At 43.9% G+C, this 22,269-nt stretch overlaps 2 protein-coding genes across 9 annotated transcripts in view; one reads left to right on the top strand and one right to left on the bottom strand.

Moving 5' to 3' along the window:
- The window catches only part of LOC118394739 (5'-AMP-activated protein kinase subunit gamma-1-like), a 56,616-nt gene extending 53,260 nt beyond the window's left edge, over nt 1–3,356 (top strand). For 7 of the 8 annotated variants that reach the window (XM_035788240.2, XM_035788241.2, XM_035788243.2 and 4 more), the window contains 6 exons: nt 157–283; nt 458–623; nt 762–799; nt 933–1,079; nt 1,167–1,260; nt 2,420–3,356. In XM_035788240.2, coding sequence (XP_035644133.1) covers nt 157–283; nt 458–623; nt 762–799; nt 933–1,079; nt 1,167–1,260; nt 2,420–2,451 — 604 coding nt within the window. In that variant the 3' untranslated portion in view covers nt 2,452–3,356. Of the gene's footprint in view, nt 1–156; nt 284–457; nt 624–761; nt 800–932; nt 1,080–1,166; nt 1,366–2,419 lie in introns of all 8 variants that reach the window. The other variant, XR_004827811.2, reaches the window with a different exon arrangement.
- A 10,012-nt stretch (nt 3,357–13,368) lies between these two features.
- The window catches only part of LOC118394741 (apoptosis regulator Bcl-2-like), a 50,801-nt gene continuing 41,900 nt past the window's right edge, over nt 13,369–22,269 (bottom strand). The window contains exon 2 of the mRNA XM_035788246.2: nt 13,369–13,558. Coding sequence (XP_035644139.2) covers nt 13,424–13,558 — 135 coding nt within the window. The 3' untranslated portion in view covers nt 13,369–13,423. The remainder of the gene's footprint in view (nt 13,559–22,269) is intronic.

Here is a 22,269-nt window from a genome sequence, read left to right on the forward strand (position 1 = left end):
AATTACAGGCCTCTCTCATCTTTTTAAGTGGGAGAACTTGCACAATTGGTGGCTGACTAAATACTTTTTTGCCCCACTATGTGTTTTGAATATACATACCTGCGAAGACAATGCCTGCATTTTCTTTTAATGTGCGTTTTATGTTTGTCTTTGAAGCATATTTGATGCGGTGTATTCCCTCATCAAAAACAAGATCCACCGTCTGCCTGTCATCGACCCTGTTACGGGAAACCCACTTTACATCCTCACACACAAGAGGATCCTCAAGTTCCTACAGCTCTTTGTAAGTCTCAAACCATTACTGACAACCTGACGTTAGGTTTTATGATAATACACACTAGTCCCATTGGGGAAGAATATAAGAAAAACGGTCTTTCTTGAAACAAAAATCTGACAACAGTTGGAGAAGGTGAATAGAAACTGAAAGTGTCTCTCTCGCTATGTTGTGTTGTTCCAGGTGTGCGAGATGCCCAAGCCAGCCTTTATGAAGCAGACCCTGGGGGAGCTGGGCATCGGTACCTACAAGAACATAGCTTTCATCCACCCTGACACACCCATCATCAAGGCCCTGCAGATCTTCGTAGAGAGGAGGGTGTCTGCCCTGCCTGTGGTGGACGTATCTGGTACGTGTTACTGTAAAACACTTTGTGACAGCTGTTGTTCAAAGATGCTTTAAAAGGGTCATTTGATGGATTCATTGATTTAGATTCAGTTTAACTCTCGTGGTGAAGCCTCATGGTTATATTTCAATCTCCTCACAGGGAAAGTGGTGGATATTTACTCCAAATTTGATGTCATAGTAAGTGGTTACTAAATATTGATGATCTTAATACACCTTGGTAATCACCTGACTTCCTCCTTCAACAATATATTGTGAATATTTTCCTTCAAAAATACATCCATATGAGTGTGTCTATGTATCATGTGTGTAGAACCTGGCAGCAGAGAAGACCTATAATAACCTGGACATCACCGTGACCCAGGCTCTGAGGCATCGCTGGCAGTACTTTGAGGGGGTCATGCAGTGCCACAAGCTGGACACACTGGAGACCATCGTGGACAGGATTGTCAAAGCAGAGGTGAGTTCTAACACACACGCCTCTCTTTTTCTCTTTCTCTCTAACTTTGTGTGTGTGTGTGTGTGTGTGTGTGTGTGTGTGTGTCAGGTCCATCGATTGGTGGTGGTGGATGATCGCTCGGCCATCGAGGGCATCGTCTCCCTGTCTGACATTCTGCAGGCCCTGGTGCTCAGCCCAGCAGGTATAGACGCTCAGCATTCCTAACCCCCCTCATCCTACACCTGGACCCTGAGCTCCCTCCCTCCCCACCCACCCTGTCGTGTCCCGCCCTGTACCTCTCACACAGGTAGGACAAACACAAACTCTGGCCCTTGCTGGTTGGCACCCACATGTGGATGGCACGTGCCTGTGGCTGCGGATGGCACGTGCCTGTGCTTGTGAGCTGTCCTGTATTGCCAACTCGTTATGGTGTAGTATGGGCTTGTCTGTGTCCTGTCCTTTCCTCCTACCCTCTGATTAAAATCGAATCGAATCAAATTGTATTTGTCACATGCGCCGAATACAACACGTGTAGACCTTACAGTGAAATGCTTCATTACAAGCCCTTAACCAATAATGCAGTTTTAAGAAAATACCTTAAAAAAGTAAGAGATAAGAAAAACAAATAATTAAAGAGCAGCAGTAAACAACAATAGCGGGGCTATATACAGGAGTACCGGTACAGAGTCAATGCGGAGGCTATATACAGGTGGTTCCGATACCGAGTCAATGTGGAGGCTATATACAGGGGGTACCTGTACAGAGTCAATGTGGAGGCTATATACAGGGGGTACCGGTACAGAGTCAATGTGTGGGGGCACCGGTGTCAAGGTAATTGTGTACATGTAGGTAGAGTTTTAGAGTGGTTATGCATAGATAACAACATAGAGTAGCAGTGGGTGTGGGGGGGCTCCTCTGTTGTCTTGTTATTTTGTCTGCTTATAGTTTCAATAAAAGATTAATGATAATTGATGTAAGATACAGTGTTTGCATTTCTGTGTTTTGGAAGGAAATGCATTTGCTGCTGCAGTCATAATGCATTTGGAATTTGCTGGTGCATCAGTTCCCAGAATGAAAAGTACAGTGAGCAAGACAGATTATCTTTGATGTGAGACGGGATGAGAAAAAAACCTGAAGCATCTTGCACTGAACTCTTTCCCTGAAGCAAAGAAGCCTACTGTTTTGTTGGGCATTAGCCTGGTCCCAGATCTGTTGGTGCTGTATAGGCAACACCTATTGTCGTTGCTATGCCATAACAACAACCATAAGAGTTGGCTATACAGCACAATAAGATCTGAGACCAGGCTAGTAGGATGTGTTCTTGTTTTCTCACGTCTGTCCTCTCTTCCCCCCACCCCTAGATGCCTGCCGAGAGGAGGGCTTGCTGGAGTGAGAGGGGAAAAGCTGTGGGGACCACTGAGGTTGAAGGCTGTTTTCAAACTTAGTATTCTACTTCTATAGCTTCAGACATGGGGCCCGGAGCCCTTGGTATTGATGCTCTAGACTTTGAAACCAAAAGGATGGGCTGGACTTCACTAGACTGGATTGGACTGATACGGGGATGTAAAGGTCTCTAATGCCCGAGGACCAACATCTCTCTGTCTAAATGGAACTGGGCTTCATTCACTGTGGGAGGGTTATAGTAGGGTGGAATGATGACGCAGGGTGGGGTTGAGCCAGTCTGGAGACTGTGGCTATGTATATGAGAGCTATGTATATTTAGGTATTTCTCTCTATCATGCTGCTCTGTCGTTGTTCCCAGCAACAGTGCCTAGTCACTCCCAGTAAGTTTTAAACCTTCAAGGATCAAGAAGATTGACCGATATGGTCAAAGCATCTTAGACTTGATGATACACACTTTTAGGAGAAATGGCAGGTTTACATGCTTTACCTTATAATGGTGGGAGGGTCTGTATGTTTATATGAGTAATATGCTGTGAAGAGAGACAGAACATAAAAAAAGGCCTTATTTTAAGACATGTTTTGCCTGCTTTATGTACTTTATGTACTTTATGTACTCTATGTACTTTATGTACTCTGACAAAACTCATCTGTGTTCTATTACTGTAAACAACAACGTTTTGAAGAAAAGTGCCAGAGAAAGCTTTTTTTATTTAAGTTTAAACAAATTATGTTAAACTGACTACAGTTTAATATTCTCTTTGTAAATATGTGGCAGTAAAATGTTGTATTCAGAGCAAGATGGACTACAAGTGCAAGTGATAAATGACACTAACAGTTGTAAATGTTCTTTACTTTTCTAAAAGCAGCTAAATAAATATAAATATTTGTATGGTACATTTTCACGACCACATATTTAACTATTGTTTTATTTTGAGTTAGCAAGAAAGCCAAATTAAAAGTGCCTAGGTAAATAAATACATTTGATATAATGATAATCCTAAATACATTGATTGATGTAATATTTTGATAACCGCCATACACATGAATAATTTTAATGTCATACAGTATAACACATGTTTTATGCTCTTCTCTGATGAAACTTATTTGTCATGGCTATAATGCCTATAATGCCTTCAATGATAATCATCGGATTGGACGTCTGAACACTGCCAGTGGTTAGGAGCTGCACTACAGGCATATCTGCACCTGTTCAATGATTGACCATCACGCGTCCTGAGAGTACTCTTTGATGGCGCCATAAGCATATTTAGTCTGAGGCTCAGAGGAGATCAATGGCAGTTTGTCTTTTCCCTCCTCTTGTCTTCGAAACTTCATGCTAGAAAATATTGGAGGGCTCCTATGACAAATTGAAATGGAAGCAACATCCTAATGTGCAAAACATGATTTTAATATTTAAAGTAAACAAAATGTCTTCGGGCCATATACAGATCAGCAAACACCACCAAGGTGCCCCTCAAAAGCTGTTCTACTTCAGCTTTTAAGCAAAGGATACTCCCAAAACATTTCCAAACACCAGCCACAAGATGACAGTGTAATACAAGCAGTATTTTATTTATATATTATTTTACCTTTATTTTACTAGGCAAGTCAGTTAAGAACAAATTCTTATTTTCAATGACAGCCTAGGAACAGTGGGTTAACTGCCTGTTCAGGGGCAGAACGACAGATTTGTACCTTGTCAGCTCGGGGATTTGAACTTGCAACCTTCCGGTTACTAGTCCAACGCTCTAACCACCATGAGGTGCTAATGCTGCATTCATAACCAAGTTTACCACATACGACTGGGAAAATCCACTTCCAACGCCACTCTTAGTCGTCATTACTAGTGGGTAACGTCATTACTAGTGGGTAACGTCATTACTAGTGGGTAACGTCATTACTAGTGGGTAACGTCATTACTAGTGGGTAACTCATTTATCACCCCTGAGCTCCCACTTCTCCCTTAAAAGTAACCTCTGACATCACCTATTAATTAAATTACCATTGATAACAGCATTTCGGCTGTTAAATGTAACAACTAAATATTTATTCATAAAAAAAATCTAATATAGTTTACGAACCCTCATTTGTTTACAAGCATAATAGCTGTATTTTAGTTTATGGTTGACGCAACTTGTTGGCCATTAGCCAATCTTGAGTTCAAAGCATGTGAATGCATCCGACTGGTATTTCCGACTTCACAACTGGTAATTACAGAGCCTTGGGAAACTATTCAGACCCCCTGACTTTCCACATTTTGTTAGGTTACAGCCTTATTCTAAAATTGATTCAATAGTTTTTTCCCTCATAAATCTACACACAATACCCCATAATGACCTCACAATACCCCATAATGACAAAGAAAAAAACTGTTATTTTAGAAATGCTAGAAAATGCATTAACATTTTTTATTTAAATGTATTAAAATTGAAATACCTCATTTACATAAGTATTCAGACCATTCACATAGTACTTTGTTGAAGCACCTTTGGCAGCGATTACAGCCTCGAGTCTTCTTGGGTATGACGCTACAAGCTTGGCACACCTGTATTTGGGGAGTTTCTCCCATTCTTCTCTGCAGATCCTCTCAAGCTCAGTCAGGTTGGATGGGGAGCGTTGCTGCACCGCTATCTTCTCCCCCTATTGCTCAGTTTTTCCGGGGAGCCAGCTCTAGGAAGAATCTTGGTGGTTCCAAACTTCCATTTAAGAATGATGGAGGCCACTGTGTTCTTGGGGACCTTCAATACTGCAGACATTTCTTCCCCAGATCTGTGCCTCGACACAATCCTGTCTCAGAGCTCTAGGGACAATTCCTTCAACATCATGGCTTGGTTTTTGCTCTGACATGCACTGTCAACTGTGGGATATAGACAGGTGTGTACCTTTCCAAATCATGTCCAATCAATTGAATTTACCACAGGTGGACTCCAATCAAGGTGTAGAAACATCTCAAGGATGATCAATGGAAACAGGATGCACCTGACCTCAATTTCATGTTTCATAGCAAAGGGTCTGAATATTTATGGAAAGGTATTTCTGTTTTATTTTTAATAGATTTGCACATTTAAAAAAAACACTTTTTGTTTTGTCATTATGAGGCATTGTGTGTAGATTGTAGAAAACGTCAAGGGGTCTGAATACTTTCCAAAGGCAATGTATCACCGTTCCACTTGGTTATGAACACAACATAAGCACCATGTGCGTGTATGATAGATAGACACACTGTGAAGGCTAGTATAATGTCGTTTCGTGGCACTCCAAATGAGACAAGATGTTTTGCTCCAAATTCACCAACAAAACAGTATTTATTTATAGAAATGACATGCCATGTATTACCAGGCAGTAGATACAGGCATCCGCTAGTCTGTGTGTGGCATAAGAATGGTACTGTAATCTCAATGCATCTTCTGGACTTTACTACAAAGGTAAAACTATTTTTCTGGACACTGGTCTTAGATCAGTTTTTACCCCCCTCCACTAACCAGCAGTGAGGATGAAATCTCGCCAATACCTTGTATCCTTAAAGCAAGATGGCTTATCTGCTTGCTGGCCCCCTCCTGAACTGACAGCCCATCACACATACACACACTGGACGTTCCCTTGAAAGTGTATGGGTGATTTATAATTCTCCTTCTTCGGAGTGTCATGTATTTTATATGCATGGAGTGAGAGGAGAGTTCTCCTTTCATTCTTTCTCTCTCCCCCACTGTCTTTTTCTCTCTCAGCATTAGTTTTACTGCATCATGCTTTTCAGTAATTGTGTGAAGGAGCACATGACCCTGGCCTTTGAAGACAAATGTGATATGAATGATGAGGGGAGAGTGTAAAAACCAGGCCTCGGGGCATTTGATTTTTACACTTGTCGCATTTAGCTGCACGAAAGAGCAGTCGGAGAGGACGAGGACTGACGAGCTCTAGGTTTCAGAGAGTCGGCTTTGATGTCTTGTGGGGTGCGGTTGCTGTTCCTCTGCAGAGCCCCTAAGAATGGGAGGATTTGGGTCTCAGACAGCCATGTCTACCCAGCCACCCGTATGCACTGACTGGACAGCACACAGCAACACAGACAGGGAAAAGCACTATGATCACACCTCTGATAAAAGTCTCTCTTTCCCTCACACTCCCTCTCTTTCCCTCACTCCCTCTCTTTCCCTCCCACTCCCTCCCCTCTCTCTTTCCCTCCCACTCCCTCTCTCTCTCTCTTTCCCTCCCACTCCCTCTCTCTCTCTCTTTCCCTCCCACTCCCTCCCCCTCTCTCTTTCCCTCCCACTCCCTCTCTCTCTCTCTCCCTCCCTCTCTCTCTCTCTCTTTCCCTCCCTCTCTCTCTCTCTCTTTCCCTCCCACTCCTTCTCTCTCTCTTTCCCTCCCACTCCTTCTCTCTCTCTCTTTCTCTCTCTTTCCCTCCCTCTCTCTCTTTCCCTCCCTCTCTCTCTCTTTCTCTCTCTCTCTCTCTTTCCCTCCCTCTCTCTCTCTTTCCCTCTCTCCCTCCCTCTCTCTCTCTCTCCCTCCCACTCCCTCTCTTTCCCTCCCTCCCTCTCTCTCTCTCTTTCCCTCCCACTCCCCCTCTCTCGATTGATATATGTAGTAGTGCACAGACATGGTGGATGAAATATTTGAGACAATTAAATAAATGTTAGTCACAGAGTCAGTCATGTAATTTAATAGAAGTCAATCTTTGACTGTGTTTTTTATTTTATTCAGAATGTTAGAAACACCGTCCTAATATTGAGTTGCGTTCCCTTTTGCCCTCAGAACAACCTCAATTCGTCGGAGCATGGACTACACTGTGTTGAAAGCGTTCCACAGGGATGCTGGCCCATGTTGACTGCAATACTTCCCACAGTTGTGTCACGTTGTCTGGACGTCCTTTGAGTGGTGGACCATTCTTGATACGCATGGAAAACTGTTGAGCGTTAAACCCAGTAGTGTTGCAGTTCTTGACACACTTAAACCAGTGCGTCTGGCACCTACTACCACAACCCGTTCAAAGGCACTTAAATATTTTGTCTTGCCCGTTCACCCTCTGAATGGCACACATACACAATCCAGGTCTCAATTGTCTCAAGGCTTAAAAATCCTTATTTAATCTGTCTCCTCCCCTCCGTCTACACTGATTGAGGTGGATTTAACAGGGGACATCAATAAGGGATCACAGCTTTCACCTGGATTCACCTGAGTTGACCTTTGTATTTTACTCTTAATTTTGACTGTCTCTATGCACACTCACAGGGCCCTACACACTATGCACACTCACAGGGCCCTACACACTATGCACACTCACAGGGCCCTACACACTATGCACACACACTGATACTCCAACACACAAATAAAATTTGATTTGATATACAACAATAACACACATAATATGCACATATATTTATACTGACTCTAGACACACCCACTCACATACAATCATCATATACGCTGCTGCTACTCTGTTTATCATGTATCCTGTGGCCTAGTCACCTTAACCCTATACATATCTACCTCTATCGATACAGTATCCTTACACATTGTAAATATGGTATAGGAACTGACCCTTGTACATAGTATGCTTATTTACTTTATTGTGTTCTTGTTTTTACATCTTGTGTGTTTTTATCCTACCTTGTTATTTGTAGTATTCCATGGTTATTGATGACAGCATTGTTGGGGTTAGAGCTGGCAAGAAAGGCATTTCACTGCACTTGTGCATTGGACATTAAAACTTGAAACTTGGTCAGTCATGGAAAGAGCAGGTGTCCCTCATGTTTTATACACTCAGTGTGCCTATCACAAGCCAAAACAATACCCGACCACATGCAGAAAACACACATCTCAGACTGCAGGAAATATGTGGTTTATTGGGAACATGATCCCAGCTAGCTTATTGTGAATACATACTTAGCAGTAAACAATGGTAACGCATTTCCTTCCACCTTTTTAAGTGCCACAGGCTGAGGATTCTATTTACAATGCTACAACCATGGTGTCATGTAGGCTACAATCATTTAAACAGCATTACAGTAGGGGATCTGAGAAAACCATCACACATCTTTCAATTATGAACAGGTTAATGAGTCATTATCTAAAAGGTCTGGACAAGACTACAGTACTGAAAACAATGTTTTTATATGTGTCTATGTACATATCCATTGAGGGTTTATCACAAGTAGGAGGGATTCACAACTAATGTTATTATAGAAAAATAATAGTGCCCGTGGTTAAGATGATATAATCTAGCAGGTAAAAAGCACAAGATGTGGAGACATACACTTGAGAAGGAATTCATAACTATGTTAACAATCACCATACATACATATCATTAAAGCACGGGTGACCATATATACAGTTGGTTGCCACAGTATCTACTGAAACGTTATGAACAACACCAAGCAGGCTAATATTTACTGTGCCCCAAATGATATCCTATTTCCTACATGGGGCACTACTATTTACTGGAGCCCCACAGGCCCGAGTCAAAAGTAATGCACTATGAAGGGGATCGGCTGCTGTTTGGGACGCTTCTTTACGACAACCCTTCCACAGAAATCCTGCAAAATCTGACTCTGACACTCTTTCAAAGGAGTGAAAGTGAATTGGCATGGTGTTTCTCTCTTCATGCTACATCTTCACATCCTATGAACACAATGTTACTTACAGGTTAACTTTGGTTTACAGCTTTCTATAACGATACTGTATCTGTGTGGCAGTTTGAAGCTGTGAGTTAAGTTAAATCAGGACTATACAGTATAGCAGCGATAAGCCAAAATGAACACGTCTTACACAGAAAGTCACTATTCAATGTTACGTCCGATACAATAGCAGCCCCAAATAGTGTATTGTTCCATTAATAAAACTAAAGATACCATTTCTCTAGACACTTCAGTGTCTCCATGATCTTAACTTGTTGTCCCATCTATGATTTAAATATGTGTGTTCTGGTACCTCTCAATAAATACAAATCAGAAGTTGGTATATGTATCATTTGTCCTATTCTGATATACAGTAGATATGGGTATACATAGTGAATATTCATTCTGGGAAAACTATTTTTTTTTGTTTTGTTTTTTTGCATTGATGTAAGAAGACATTAAAGAAGAATGAGATTCGTTTTTGATTTTTTGTTAAAACAAAAGTGACAGTCTACACATGACAGTCTACACATGACAGTCTACACATGACAGTCTACACATGACAGTCTACACGGAATTTAGATGGTTCAACAACATGCTCTTTACACTTATCTACATAAACATACGGTGTGTGTGTGTGTGTGTGTGAAAGAGAGAGCAAGAGAGTACATATGGATAGTAAGGGCTATATTCAATCCAGATCTCCAGAGTTCAGCGCGAAAGCCCAACTGAAATGTAAAGGTAATGTTCCCTCGTTGGTCGGAGGCTGCATTCACGGTAAACACTGTATATGTCGGCTCAATCAGAAATGACCTTCACGTTTCTGCCACGCCATCTGTAACGCTTCAGCGGCACGGTTTGAATAGAACCCTAAGCTTTTCCGAAAACGCTAGACAAACACATAAAACATTGTTGGAAATGATTGTTTACTCTGAAGAGATGTTGCGCTCTGTGCCAGCCGGTGCCAACCTCGCAGAGGATGCTCAAATATCTCAGTTTACTGGGAATACAATGGACTCCCACTTCACTCCAACACAGTACAGAGTCCAACAGGGATTCTTCTTGCTGTGAGAGTTTGATACGGTTCGAGATACTGTGAGAGGTGCACACTGGGATTTACTGTGTCTCCAACATGGTCGTCCTAAATGTGGAATCAACCATTAACGTGGCCTGTGGGGAGGGTCTCTTTGTCCCCTAGCTAAGAGCCCAGCAACAGTAGCAGCTGGAGGACACATGTTCTAGGAGAATTGGCGGTTTGGTTCAGTCCCCTTACAGCAGTGGCTTGGCTTGGGTGAGGCCATGAGTTCTGGTCAGACATACTGTACAGGCAAGAGGGGGAGAGAGAAACCAAGAGAGATAGAGAGAAAGATAAAGAGTACTACAACGAGAGTCAGTCAGAGACATCCAAAATGCTGACACAGCGAGTGAGTGACGTGAGGCCAAACTGATCCATGCCTTTCTGGGAGAGTCAGTTCTTCCTGCAAATGAGACTGAGAGTGTCTAGCTTCTGGAGAGGGAGGCTCACTGTCCCTCTTATGTTTGTCCCCAAGCATTGTATGTTCCTAAAACTCCTTGTTCTCTTTCTCTGTACACACATTGACTTTCTCTCTTCTCTTGCTCCCTCTTTTTTATTTCTCACACGTTCTCTTTCTTTCTCTCTATTTACCTCTCCCTCTATCCCTCTATCCCTCTCGGATCTCGACTAAGCCAGAAACCCAGCTAGGTGGGATAATATTTTTTCACTTTCTGTCAGTAACATCTGATTATTATTATTATCTGACCATGCTGGTCATCTATGAACATTTGAACATCTTGGCCATGTTCTGATATAATCTCCACCCGGCACAGCCAGAAGAGGACTGGCCACCCCTCAGAGCCTGGTTCATCTCTACCCGGCACAGCCAGAAGAGGACTGGCCACCCCTCAGAGCCTGGTTCCTCTCTACCCGGCACAGCCAGAAGAGGGCTGGCCACCCCTCAGAGCCTGGTTCCTCTCTACCCGGCACAGCCAGAAGAGGGCTGGCCACCCCTCAGAGCCTGGTTCCTCTCTACCCGGCACAGCCAGAAGAGGGCTGGCCACCCCTCAGAGCCTGGTTCCTCTCTACCCGGCACAGCCAGAAGAGGACTGGCCACCCCACATAGCCTGGTTCCTCTCTACGTTTCTTCCTAGGTTTTGGCCTTTCTAGGGAGTTTTTCCTAGCCACCGTGCTTCTACATCTGCATTGCTTGCTGTTTGGGGTTTTAAGCTGGGTTTCTGTACAGCACTTTGTGACATCGGCTGATGTAAAAAGGGCTTTATAAATACATTTGATTGATAAAACAGGGGTTTGGGCTGCCAAAAGCTCTAACTAACCTGCTTTTCACTCCTTCAATGCCTCCATCTATCCTCTTTACAATGCCTCCCTCTATCCTCTCTACAATGCCTCCCTCTATCCTCTCTACAATGCCTCCTTCTATCCTCTCTACAATGCCTCCTTCTATCCTCTCTACAATGCCTCCCTCTATCCTCTCTACAATGCCTCCCTCTATCCTCTCTACAATGCCTCCTTCTATCCTCTCTACAATGCCTCCTTCTATCCTCTCTACAATGCCTCCCTCTATCCTCTCTACAATGCCTCCATCTATCCTCTCTACAATGCCTCCCTCTATCCTCTCTACAATGCCTCCCTCTATCCTCTCTACAATGCCTCCCTCTATCCTCTCTACAATGCCTCCCTCTATCCTCTCTACAATGCCTCCCTCTATCCTCTCTACAATGCCTCCCACTATCCTCTTTACAATGCCTCCCTCTATCCTCTCTACAATGCCTCCCTCTATCCTCTCTACAATGCCTCCTTCTATCCTCTCTACAATGCCTCCCACTATCCTCTCTACAATGCCTCCCTCTATCCTCTCTTCAATGCCTCCCTCTATCCTCTCTACAATGCCTCCCTCTATCCTCTCTTCAATGCCTCCCTCTATCCTCTCTACAATGCCTCCCTCTATCCTCTCTACAATGCCTCCCTCTATCCTCTCTTCAATGCCTCCCTCTATCCTCTCTTCAATGCCTCCCTCTATCCTCTCTACAATGCCTCCCTCAATCCTCTCTACAATGCCTCCCTCTATCCTCTCTACAATGCCTCCCTCTATCCTCTCTACAATGCCTCCCTCTATCCTCTCTACAATGCCTCCCTCTATCCTCTCTTATTACATTTCATATGGGTCAAATGCAAAGAAAGAGGCTCCACTGCACAGTCCAACAGCTCTCTCTCAGATCTCTGCAGGGCAAGCTGCATCTGTGGCACCTAGATGGCGTTCTGATGAGACCTTGTATCTATACATGTATTTATAACGATGCTGTGTGTTCAGAGTCGAGTGATGCTCCTGGTCTATTGCACTGTAGAAGCGGTGGGTGGACAGGCACACCGTTCTGGTTAGTGGCGAACTCCTTCAATTATACATTCAGAGCTGCTGTTGTGTGGAGGAAGTCCTTTGAAGGTGGGTTGAAGGGGGCACACAGTTCAAAAAGAGCTCCTCGCCCTAACAACCGGGGTCGGGGCCATCACCTTGGTGCAAGTGGTTGAATCATCAATGTCCTTGCACTCCTATTAGTAAATCCTTCAAGGGAGGCCTCAGGTGCAATATCTGCTTTCTTTTGCCACACCGACACATGCTACACAAATCTACACGAGCACACAAAGGTTTCATGCTACAACTAGTACTGAAGCAGGCCGAACAAAAAGGACACATGCCAACCCGCCCCTCCTCTCCTCTCTTGTCAAGCCCTTAGTTGTCTCTCCAAACATTCTGTGATTACAGTTAAACGGCACGGCTTTCATTACATGTTTTCTTCTCTGTGGGTAGTGACTGTTTCATTACATGTTTTCTTCTCTGTGGGCAGTGACTGTTTCATGACATGTTTTCTTCTCTGTGGGCAGTGACTGTTTCATTACATGTTTTCTTCTCTGTGGGCAGTGACTGTTTCATGACATGTTTTCTTCTCTGTGGGCAGTGACTGTTTCATTACATGTTTTCTTCTCTGTGGGCAGTGACTGTTTCATTACATGTTTTCTCTTGGGCAGTGATTTGTTTTATGTTTCATTACATGTTTTCTTCTCTGTGGGCAGTGGTTAAGAAAGAGGGAGTTTTTTTGAGAACAGGGAGTGAGTTTCATGACAAACTGAGAGAGAGAGACATGGCTTTGAAGACATGCAGGTTGGGGATTCTGTGGGCAGTGACTGTTTCATTACATGTTTTCTTCTCTCTTTGGAGGGGGCAGAGCTGCCTGTTGTTTGATTTGGCATTTGTTTTAAAGAGAAAGTAGCAAGAGGGAGGGAGGACAAAAAGAGAGGGAGAGAAAAGGAGAACTCCTTCACTTCTGTGTAAGGTATGCTCCGATGGTAAGGCTTGCGGCCCCCAGTGCAGCCAGGCCGAAGACGGTCTTGATGGACGGCCACGAACAGAACACCGAGTCCCTCTGTCTATCATAGAGCTCAACAAAGGCCTCCTGAGAGAGAGAGACAGAGAGAGAGACCGAGTTAATACAAGCAGAGTGTGTGTGTGTGTGTGTGTGTGTGTGTGTGTGTGTGTGTGTGTGTGTGTGTGTGTGTGTGTGTGTGTGTGTGTGTGTGTGTGTGTGTGTGTGTGTGTGTGTGTGTGTGTGTGTGTATTCTTGTGTTCAAAGCTAGCTGGGGGGTCTCCTTTGGAAGGGCCTGCATATCTCAAACCCCCTTGGATGCCATCCAACTCCAGTGTTATTACATGCAGGAAGCCAGATCCATTTCAAACCAGCTCCCCTCACACCCGTAACACCCCTCATGCTCACCCCCGGCAAAACTCTGAGGGCCCCTCATAAACACAACACACACACACACACACAACCTAGAGTACTCATGGACACAACCCAAGACAAACACTCCACATGAAAACATACACTGCGTCCTATTGATGTCTTGATGCAAGCTACAGTATACTGTACATGGTCAGTCATTAATGGAAAACACTGCATAACAGCTGTGATGCTCCGTAGATGCTTCATGGTCCTACAACAGCCTGTTACTGGTGAAACTGCTTCTTCATAATCTCAATGAATACAGCCTGTTAAAATAAACGATCCCATATGTCCGTATCGTGTACAGTAGGATATCCACCCTGGCTTAATGTATTTATGGCCCATGTGCTGTGTGAGGAAATCAATACCATTTAGAAGCCTTCAGGCCCTGATAGTGAGAACAGCTAGATGGGAAGTTAGAGTATAGAGATCCCCCTTGAAGACCCCATAAATGGTTGGTGTTGATGAACCTGTATCAAACTGGTCAACCCAAGAAGGAGTGCACCTTTGGATATAGGAGGGGTCTGAGGGTTGAGGGGTGCAGTACACATGATATTGTAGTGTTTTCTTCAGAGCTGAAGGGGGGCCATGTTGTTTATGCCCCTGCCCTATATTAAGTCCCTAAACCTAGACCGGTAATACATTGTCGTTACAGCAGTAGCACTAACCCTAGACTGCTTTAACATTGATAATCATATAAACAATTCATTTGAGATACAGTGGATTATAGGTACAAAACGCACACCCATCACCTCAATAGTGGAGCACTACTGTAGCATGGCAGATAACCTGATTATGGGTGAATTCAAGTGTTACCTTCAATTCAATTCTACATTATTAGTCCCCTGAGGGCCAAATTCTTTTCAGTCTGTCTTGATTAGATCAAGACTCCATTTACCTACACACATCATGTTATTTACTATTTGTAGAGCAAGACAAATATATGTTTCTTTCAAAATTGCCCTCGATCAAATAGAAAGATAAACTGGGCCATCTTCTATGAATAGTGTCACATTGTTAGAGAGTGTAAGAGAATATTTCCAGCAAACCAAGCCTCACAGGATGACTAAAAGAGGCAGTCTATTTCAAATGGCTACGGAAGACAAAAGTATTTCCTGACTCCCTCTTCTCTCCCCCTTTCCTTTCCTGTCACATTCCTGAGGCCAGGGGCCATTGAGAGTCAGGATCAGATCAGCAGTTTCTTCACTTTAGGTGCTCTGTTATCAAAACACACAACCGTTCCTAGTCAGACACTATTCACTAAACCAACAGACATTTCTCCTGTTGTTGCCATTGTTTGTTTCTTTGTTGTTGCTGAAATTAGCACAAAATGAAAAAGGAGCTCATTGAAAAGGCCCCTACCCTCATTGATCAAATCAAATCAAAGTTTATTTGTCAAGTTCTCCGAACACAACAGGTGTAGTAGAACTTACAGTGAAATGCTTACTTACAGACTCTAACCAACAGCGCAAATTTGAGGTAAAAAAAATGATATTAGGTGAACAAGAGATGAGGTGAACAAGAGATGAGGTGAACAAGAGATGAGATGAGGTGAACAAGAGATGAGGTGAACAAGAGATGAGATGAGGTGAACAAGAGATGAGGTGAACAAGAGTAAAGAAATAAAAACAACAGTAAAAAAAGATAGAGAAAAATAACAGAAACGAGACTATAACAGTAGTGAGACTATAACAGTAGTGAGACGATAACAGTACGGAGACTATAACAGTAGCGAGGCTATAACAGTAGTGAGACTATAACAGTAGTGAGACTATAACAGTAGCGAGACTATAACAGTAGCGAGACTACAACAGTAGCGAGACTATAACAGTAGCGAGACTATAACAGTAGCGAGACTATAACAGTAGCGAGACTACAACAGTAGCGAGACTATAACAGTAGCGAGACTATAACAGTAGCGAGACTATAACAGTAGCGAGACTATAACAGTAGCGAGACTATAACAGTAGCGAGGCTATAACAGTAGCGAGACTATAACAGTAGCGAGACTATAACAGTAGCGAGACTATAACAGTAGCGAGACTACAACAGTAGCGAGACTACAACAGTAGCGAGGCTATAACAGTAGTGAGACTACAACAGTAGCGAGACTATAACAGTAGTGAGACTATAACAGTAGCGAGACTATAACAGTAGCGAGACTATAACAGTAGCGAGGCTATAACAGTAGCGAGACTATAACAGTAGTGAGACTATAACAGTAGCGAGACTACAACAGTAGCGAGACGATAACAGTAGCGAGACACTAGGAGCACCACCTCTGGGTGAGCGGTTTCCTGTTTGCCTATTTCCTTATACAGATGACTTAGTGCAGTCTTAGTGCCAGCATCCGTCTGTGGTGGTAAATAAACAGACACAAAAAGTATGAAAACTCTCTTGGCAAATAGTGTGGTCTGCAGTTTATCATAAGACACTCTACTTCAGGCGAGCAAAACCTAGAGACTTCCTATGATTTCGTGCACCAGCTGTTGTTTACAAATATGCACAGACCAGTGCCCGTAAAACTGCTGCCACTTTATACCATCCACCCACCAACACACACACCTTTCCATCCTTCTCACCACAGGTGTGATTTAGTGTACGGGTGCCTCAGTCGGACCTCCTACTGTGAGGACTGCAGTACAGCTCCTCTGCTAAAAACATTGGCTGCCTGTTGCCCTTCTTTTCCCACCACAGGAAAAACTGTTTGCTGCGACAACACAGACTGGTTGCCACCGGTTGCCACTACTAGCCGTTGCATGATACCTTCCTGACCATGCATGATAATATTATGGATAGCTAGACAAACTTGCAAAAAGGAAATGTGCATCTATAGCAGCAATAAATTATATAACACGTGGGGTTCCGAACAATGGATAATTCAAATGCAACAACTGACTAGACACTCCGTTTAGAAAACCCCAGAATGGTACTTTGTGTAATAACCTGAGACAGGGAGCACCAGGGCACCATGGGTAATGGAGTTGATGGGTCAGTCAGGTGGACATCATGAGACTGTGGCATGGTACATCATGCTCTAATTCTCTCGGTCAGCTCCCAGACACCAGCTAGTTTCTCACCATTACAGACAACATGTGACTACTGTTGAAAAACAACAACTAGAGGTTAGTTCCTCTCTCTCTCTCTCTCTCTCTCTCTCTCTCTCTCTCTCTCTCTCTCTCTCTCTCTCTCTCTCTCTCTCTCTCTCTCTCTCTCTCTCTCTCTCTCTCTCTCTCTCTCTCTCTCTCTCTCTCTCTCTCTCTCTCTCTCTCTGCAAGGTCAGAGGAGACAGGGAAAGGGCCTTTGGCTTACACTCAGATAGTGAAATATCATTCTCCTATCCATGCAAGAACAAAAACATGACAAGTAGTTTGCCCTTCACCAAGACCATCTGCTAGCTTAAGGAGGTGAGGGACTGGGGAATCAGTCCAATGTTACATACAGTCTTTCAGCGCTGAAGTTCACCTAGAGTGCTTTGTTGATCAACACACACGGGTGCCAAGAATCAAACAAAAATCCGGCCCAACCTTCTATCAGGCCCAGTAAATCTTTTTTTGCTTTATATCTATGACAACATTCACAGTGTCACGTAACAAATCCCTTGGAGACCCACAGCAGCACTCTCTGGGAAACAAAATGAGGGGAAGACAAGATCACTGGCTGCCACAGGCATGGGCGGCACCATGTAGACACAGTGTCATGGTTACCCCTGTAGCATGCCACATCTCCTGATGCTACAATATAAGCTTGACGACCTGAGATTGACTTTTCCCACCAGCAGGGCTGTCTTTTCTTGACCTCTGATTTGCTTTTCTCATAATACAGAGCTTCAGCATTGTCTCTTAGAGAATGTCCCTCTAGACTGAATTTAACTCTACTCTCCCCAAGAGGGGAACAGGAAACTTCAAAATTCCACTCCAATCCTGGGTATCCCGGGCTTCTCCTGTTCGTTATTGTGAATGGATAATTTGCCTACACTTGCCTTGTGTGTGGGAGATAAGGAATAGCCTTGTATGCTTGGCTGGCCTCTAGTCTCCACCCTCTCAGACAGACAGTTGATTAAAACACCACCAGGCATCAAGGCCTTTGCCAAAACAGATAAATTATTAGGCAAGTTATCTCTGTTGTTTGGCTCACTGGCTAATTATGGCCAGCTTGGGAGTTCTCCTCTCCTCATTACGACCACGGAAAAGGAGGGATGAGAGAAGGCGGGATAAGAGGAGGAGGGAGGAGAGGAGGAGGAGTAATGTGGGTTAAGGGTCAGACATTAATTAAAGTGCCTATGTATTGTGGCTTCAGAGCAGCAGCCGCTAAACCAAGCGTGTCCCAATGCTGTGGGTCTACACCACCACACCATAAACATACTGTTTAGTACACTGCAGACACACTCAGACACACTACACCTCTCAGCTCTTACAGTGTCTTCTCTATGGAGGATCTGGCTGTTTACCCCCAAAGCTAATTCATCTAAGACAAAACTCTTACTAAAAGAAGGGGGGCAGAGAAGAAAAAATAGTGTAGAAATACAGAAAAACAGAAACCATAGCAAAGCCTATAGGGGAGAATCTTTCATTGAATATTGTGCTACACTTGTTTATTGATCAAGCAGGAAATCCTGCCTGTATCTATCTAGTTCTGTTTACCTAAACAGACGCAGCCCTATACTATCCTGTCCAATCCAGACACAATAGGTGACAAGATGGCAACCTTGAGACTGCGGCGACAAGGTCGCTCGGCGTGTGTAGCGTCTCTGGTGTCATCCATCAACCTGCTGCCTGCTGGGAAACAGATGACTGAGGACTTTTCAGACACACACTCATTACCCAGAAAATCCCCTAGCGTCAGCTGCACAGGCCCAGGAACAGGGGACAATGTCTGAGTCCTTGGATAGCATCGATATTACACACAGAAGCAAACTGATAGCCTGGTTATATAAAGTGACAAAAAAAAGAGGTGCGCTATCTGTCGATCAGTCAGAAATCCACATTAAGTTGGGGTGGAAATAACAAAATAACTAAGAGCATTTTTTTGGCATAGCTACCAAGGAATAGAGAGAATATTTAATGCTAAGAAAATAACTAATGGAACTCTGCTACTGTAGAGATACCTGCTGAGGACAATGACATACTAAAAAACATGTTTTGCATTATGACAATATCCTTCCAACGGGACATTAAAAACTGTAATATCTTATGTTTCACCAAGTCGTGCCTGAATGACGACATGAATAACAAAAAACTGGTGGGTTTTAAGCTTTTTATGCAGGATAAAACAGCAGCCATTAAGACAAGGGGTGGCGGTCAATGTATATTTGTGAACAACAGCTGGTGCATAAAATCGAAGGAAGTCTCGAGGTTTTGCTCGCCTGAGGTGGAGTATCTCATGATAAGCTGTAGACCACACTATTTACCAAGAGATTTTTCAACTGTATTTTTCGTAGCTGTCTATATACCAACACAAACTGATGCTGGCACTAAAACCGCACTCAATGAGCTGTATACCGCCATAAGCAAACAGGAAAATGCTCACCCAGAGGCGGCGCTCCTAGTGGCCGGGGACTTTAATGCAGGGAAACTCAAATCCGTTCTACCTAATCTCTACCAGCATGTTAAATGTGCAACCAGAGTGAAAAACACTCTAGATCACCTTTACTCCACACAAAGCTCTCCCTCGACCTCCATTTGACAAATCTGACCATATTTCTATCCTCCTGATTCCTGCTTACAAGCAAAAACTAAAGCAGGAAGCACAAGTGACTCGGTCAATAAGAAAGTGGTCTGATAAAGCAGATGCTAAGCTACAGGACTGTTTCTCTTTTCACACCTGGACAAAAGGAACCAGGCACGACTCCAACACCATCATTAAGTTTGCAAATGACACAAAAGTGTTAGGCCTTATCACTGACAATGACGAGACAGCCAAAAGGGAGGAGGTCAGAGACCTGGCCGTGTGGTGCCAGGACAACAACCTCTCCCTCAACGTGATCAAGACAAAGGAGATGATTGTGGACTACAGGAAAATGAGGACCGAGTATGCCCCCATTCTCAAGATTGGGCAGGTTGTCCACATCACCAACAAACTAACATGGTCCAAGCACACCAAGACAGTCGTGAAGAGGGCACGACAAAACCTATTCCCCTTCAGGAGACTGAAAAGATTTGGCATGGGTCCTCAGATCCCCCAAAAGGTTCTATAGGTGCACCATCGAGAGCATCCTCCGCCATCGATAAAAGACAGTACTGTGCAGCCGTCTTCATCGACCTTGCCAAGGCTTTCGACTCTGTCAATCACCATATTCTTATCGGCAGACTCAGTAGCCTAGGTTTTTCGGATGACTGCCTTGCCTGGTTCACCAATTACTTTGCAGACAGAGTTCAGTGTGTCAAATCGGAGGGCATGCTGTCCGGTCCTCTGGCAGTCTCTATGGGGGTGCCACAGGGTTCAATTCTCGGGCCGACTCTTTTCTCTGTATATATCAATGATGTTGCTCTTGCTGCGGGCGATTCCCTGATCCACCTCTACACAGACGACACCATTCTATATACTTTCGGCCCGTCATTGGACACTGTGCTATCTAACCTCCAAACGAGCTTCAATGCCATACAACACTCCTTCCGTGGCCTCCAACTGCTCTTAAACGCTAGTAAAACCAAATGCATGCTTTTCAACCGATCGCTGGCTGCACCCGCATGCCTGACTAGCATCACCACACTGGATGGTTCCGACCTTGAATATGTGGACACCTATAAGTACCTAGGTGTCTGGCTAGACTGCAAACTCTCCTTCCAGACCCATATCAAACATCTCCAATCGAAAATCAAATCAAGAGTCAGCTTTCTATTCCGCAACAAAGCCTCCTTCACTCACGCTGCCAAGCTTACCCTAGTAAAACTGACTATCCTACCGATCCTCGACTTCGGCGATGTCATCTACAAAATTGCTTCCAACACTCTACTCAGCAAACTGGTGCCCTCCGTTTTGTCACTAAAGCACCTTATACCACCCACCACTGTGACTTGTATGCTCTAGTCGGCTGGCCCTCGCTACATATTCGTCGCCAGACCCACTGGCTCCAGTTCATCTACAAGGCCATGCTAGGTAAAGCTCCGCCTTATCTCAGTTCACTGGTCACGATGGCAACACCCATCCGTAGCACGCACTCCAGCAGGTGTATCTCACTGATCATCCCTAAAGCCAACACCTCATTTGGCTGCCTTTCGTTCCAGTACTCTGCTGCCTGTGACTGGAACGAATTGCAAAAATCGCTGAAGTTGGAGACTTTTATCTCCCTCACCAACTTCAAACATCAGCTATCTGAGCAGCTAACCGATCGCTGCAGCTGTAAATAGCCCACCCATTTTCACCTACCTCATCCCCACAGTTTTTATTTATTTACTTTTCTGCTCTTTTGCACACCAATATCTCTCTCTACCTGTACATGATCATCTGATAATTTATCACTCCAGTGTTAATCTGCAATATTGTAATTATTCGCCTACCTCCTCATGCCTTTTGCACACATTGTATATAGACTCCCCTTTTTTTCTACTGTGTTATTGACTTGTTAATTGTTTACTCCATGTGTAACTCTGTGTTGTCTGTTCACACTGCTATGCTTTATCTTGGCCAGGTCGCAGTTGCAAATGAGAACTTGTTCTCAACTAGCCTACCTGGTTAAATAAAGGTGAAAAAAATAATAATAATAATAATAATCCTGACTGGTTGCATCACTGCGTGGTATGGCAACTGCTCGGCCTCCGACCGCAAGGCACTACAGAGGGAAGTGCGTACGGCCCAGTACATCACGGGGGCCAAGCATCCTGCCATGCAGGACCTCTATACCAGGCGGTGTCAGAGGAAGGCCCTAAAAATGGTCAAAGACTCCAGCCACCCTAGTCATAGACTGTTCTCTCTGCTACCACATGGCAAGCAGTACCGGCACGCCAAGTCTAGGCCCAAAAGGCTTCTAAACAGCTTCTACTCCCAAGCCATAAGAATCCTGAGCAACTAATCAAATGGCCACCCAGACTATTTGCACCCCCCACCCTAGTTTACGCTGCTGCTACTTTCTGTTTATTATCTATGCATAGTCACTTTAATAACTCTACCTACATGTACATATTACCTCAATTACCTCGACTAACTGGTGCCCCCACACATTGCGCTGTATCGGTACCCCCTGTATATAGCCTCGCTATTTTTATTTTACTGCTGCTCTTGAATTATTTGTCACTTTTATGTATTTTCTTTTTTTTAGGTATTTTTGGGGGTTTGGTATTTTTTCCTAAAACTGCACTGTTGGTTAAGGGCTTGTACATAAGCATTTCACTGTAAGGTCTACACCTGTTGTATTCGGCGCATGGGACAAATAACATTTGATTTGACGA

The sequence above is a fragment of the Oncorhynchus keta genome, chromosome 15 (assembly GCF_023373465.1).
Source record: "Oncorhynchus keta strain PuntledgeMale-10-30-2019 chromosome 15, Oket_V2, whole genome shotgun sequence".
NCBI lineage: Eukaryota > Metazoa > Chordata > Actinopteri > Salmoniformes > Salmonidae > Oncorhynchus > Oncorhynchus keta.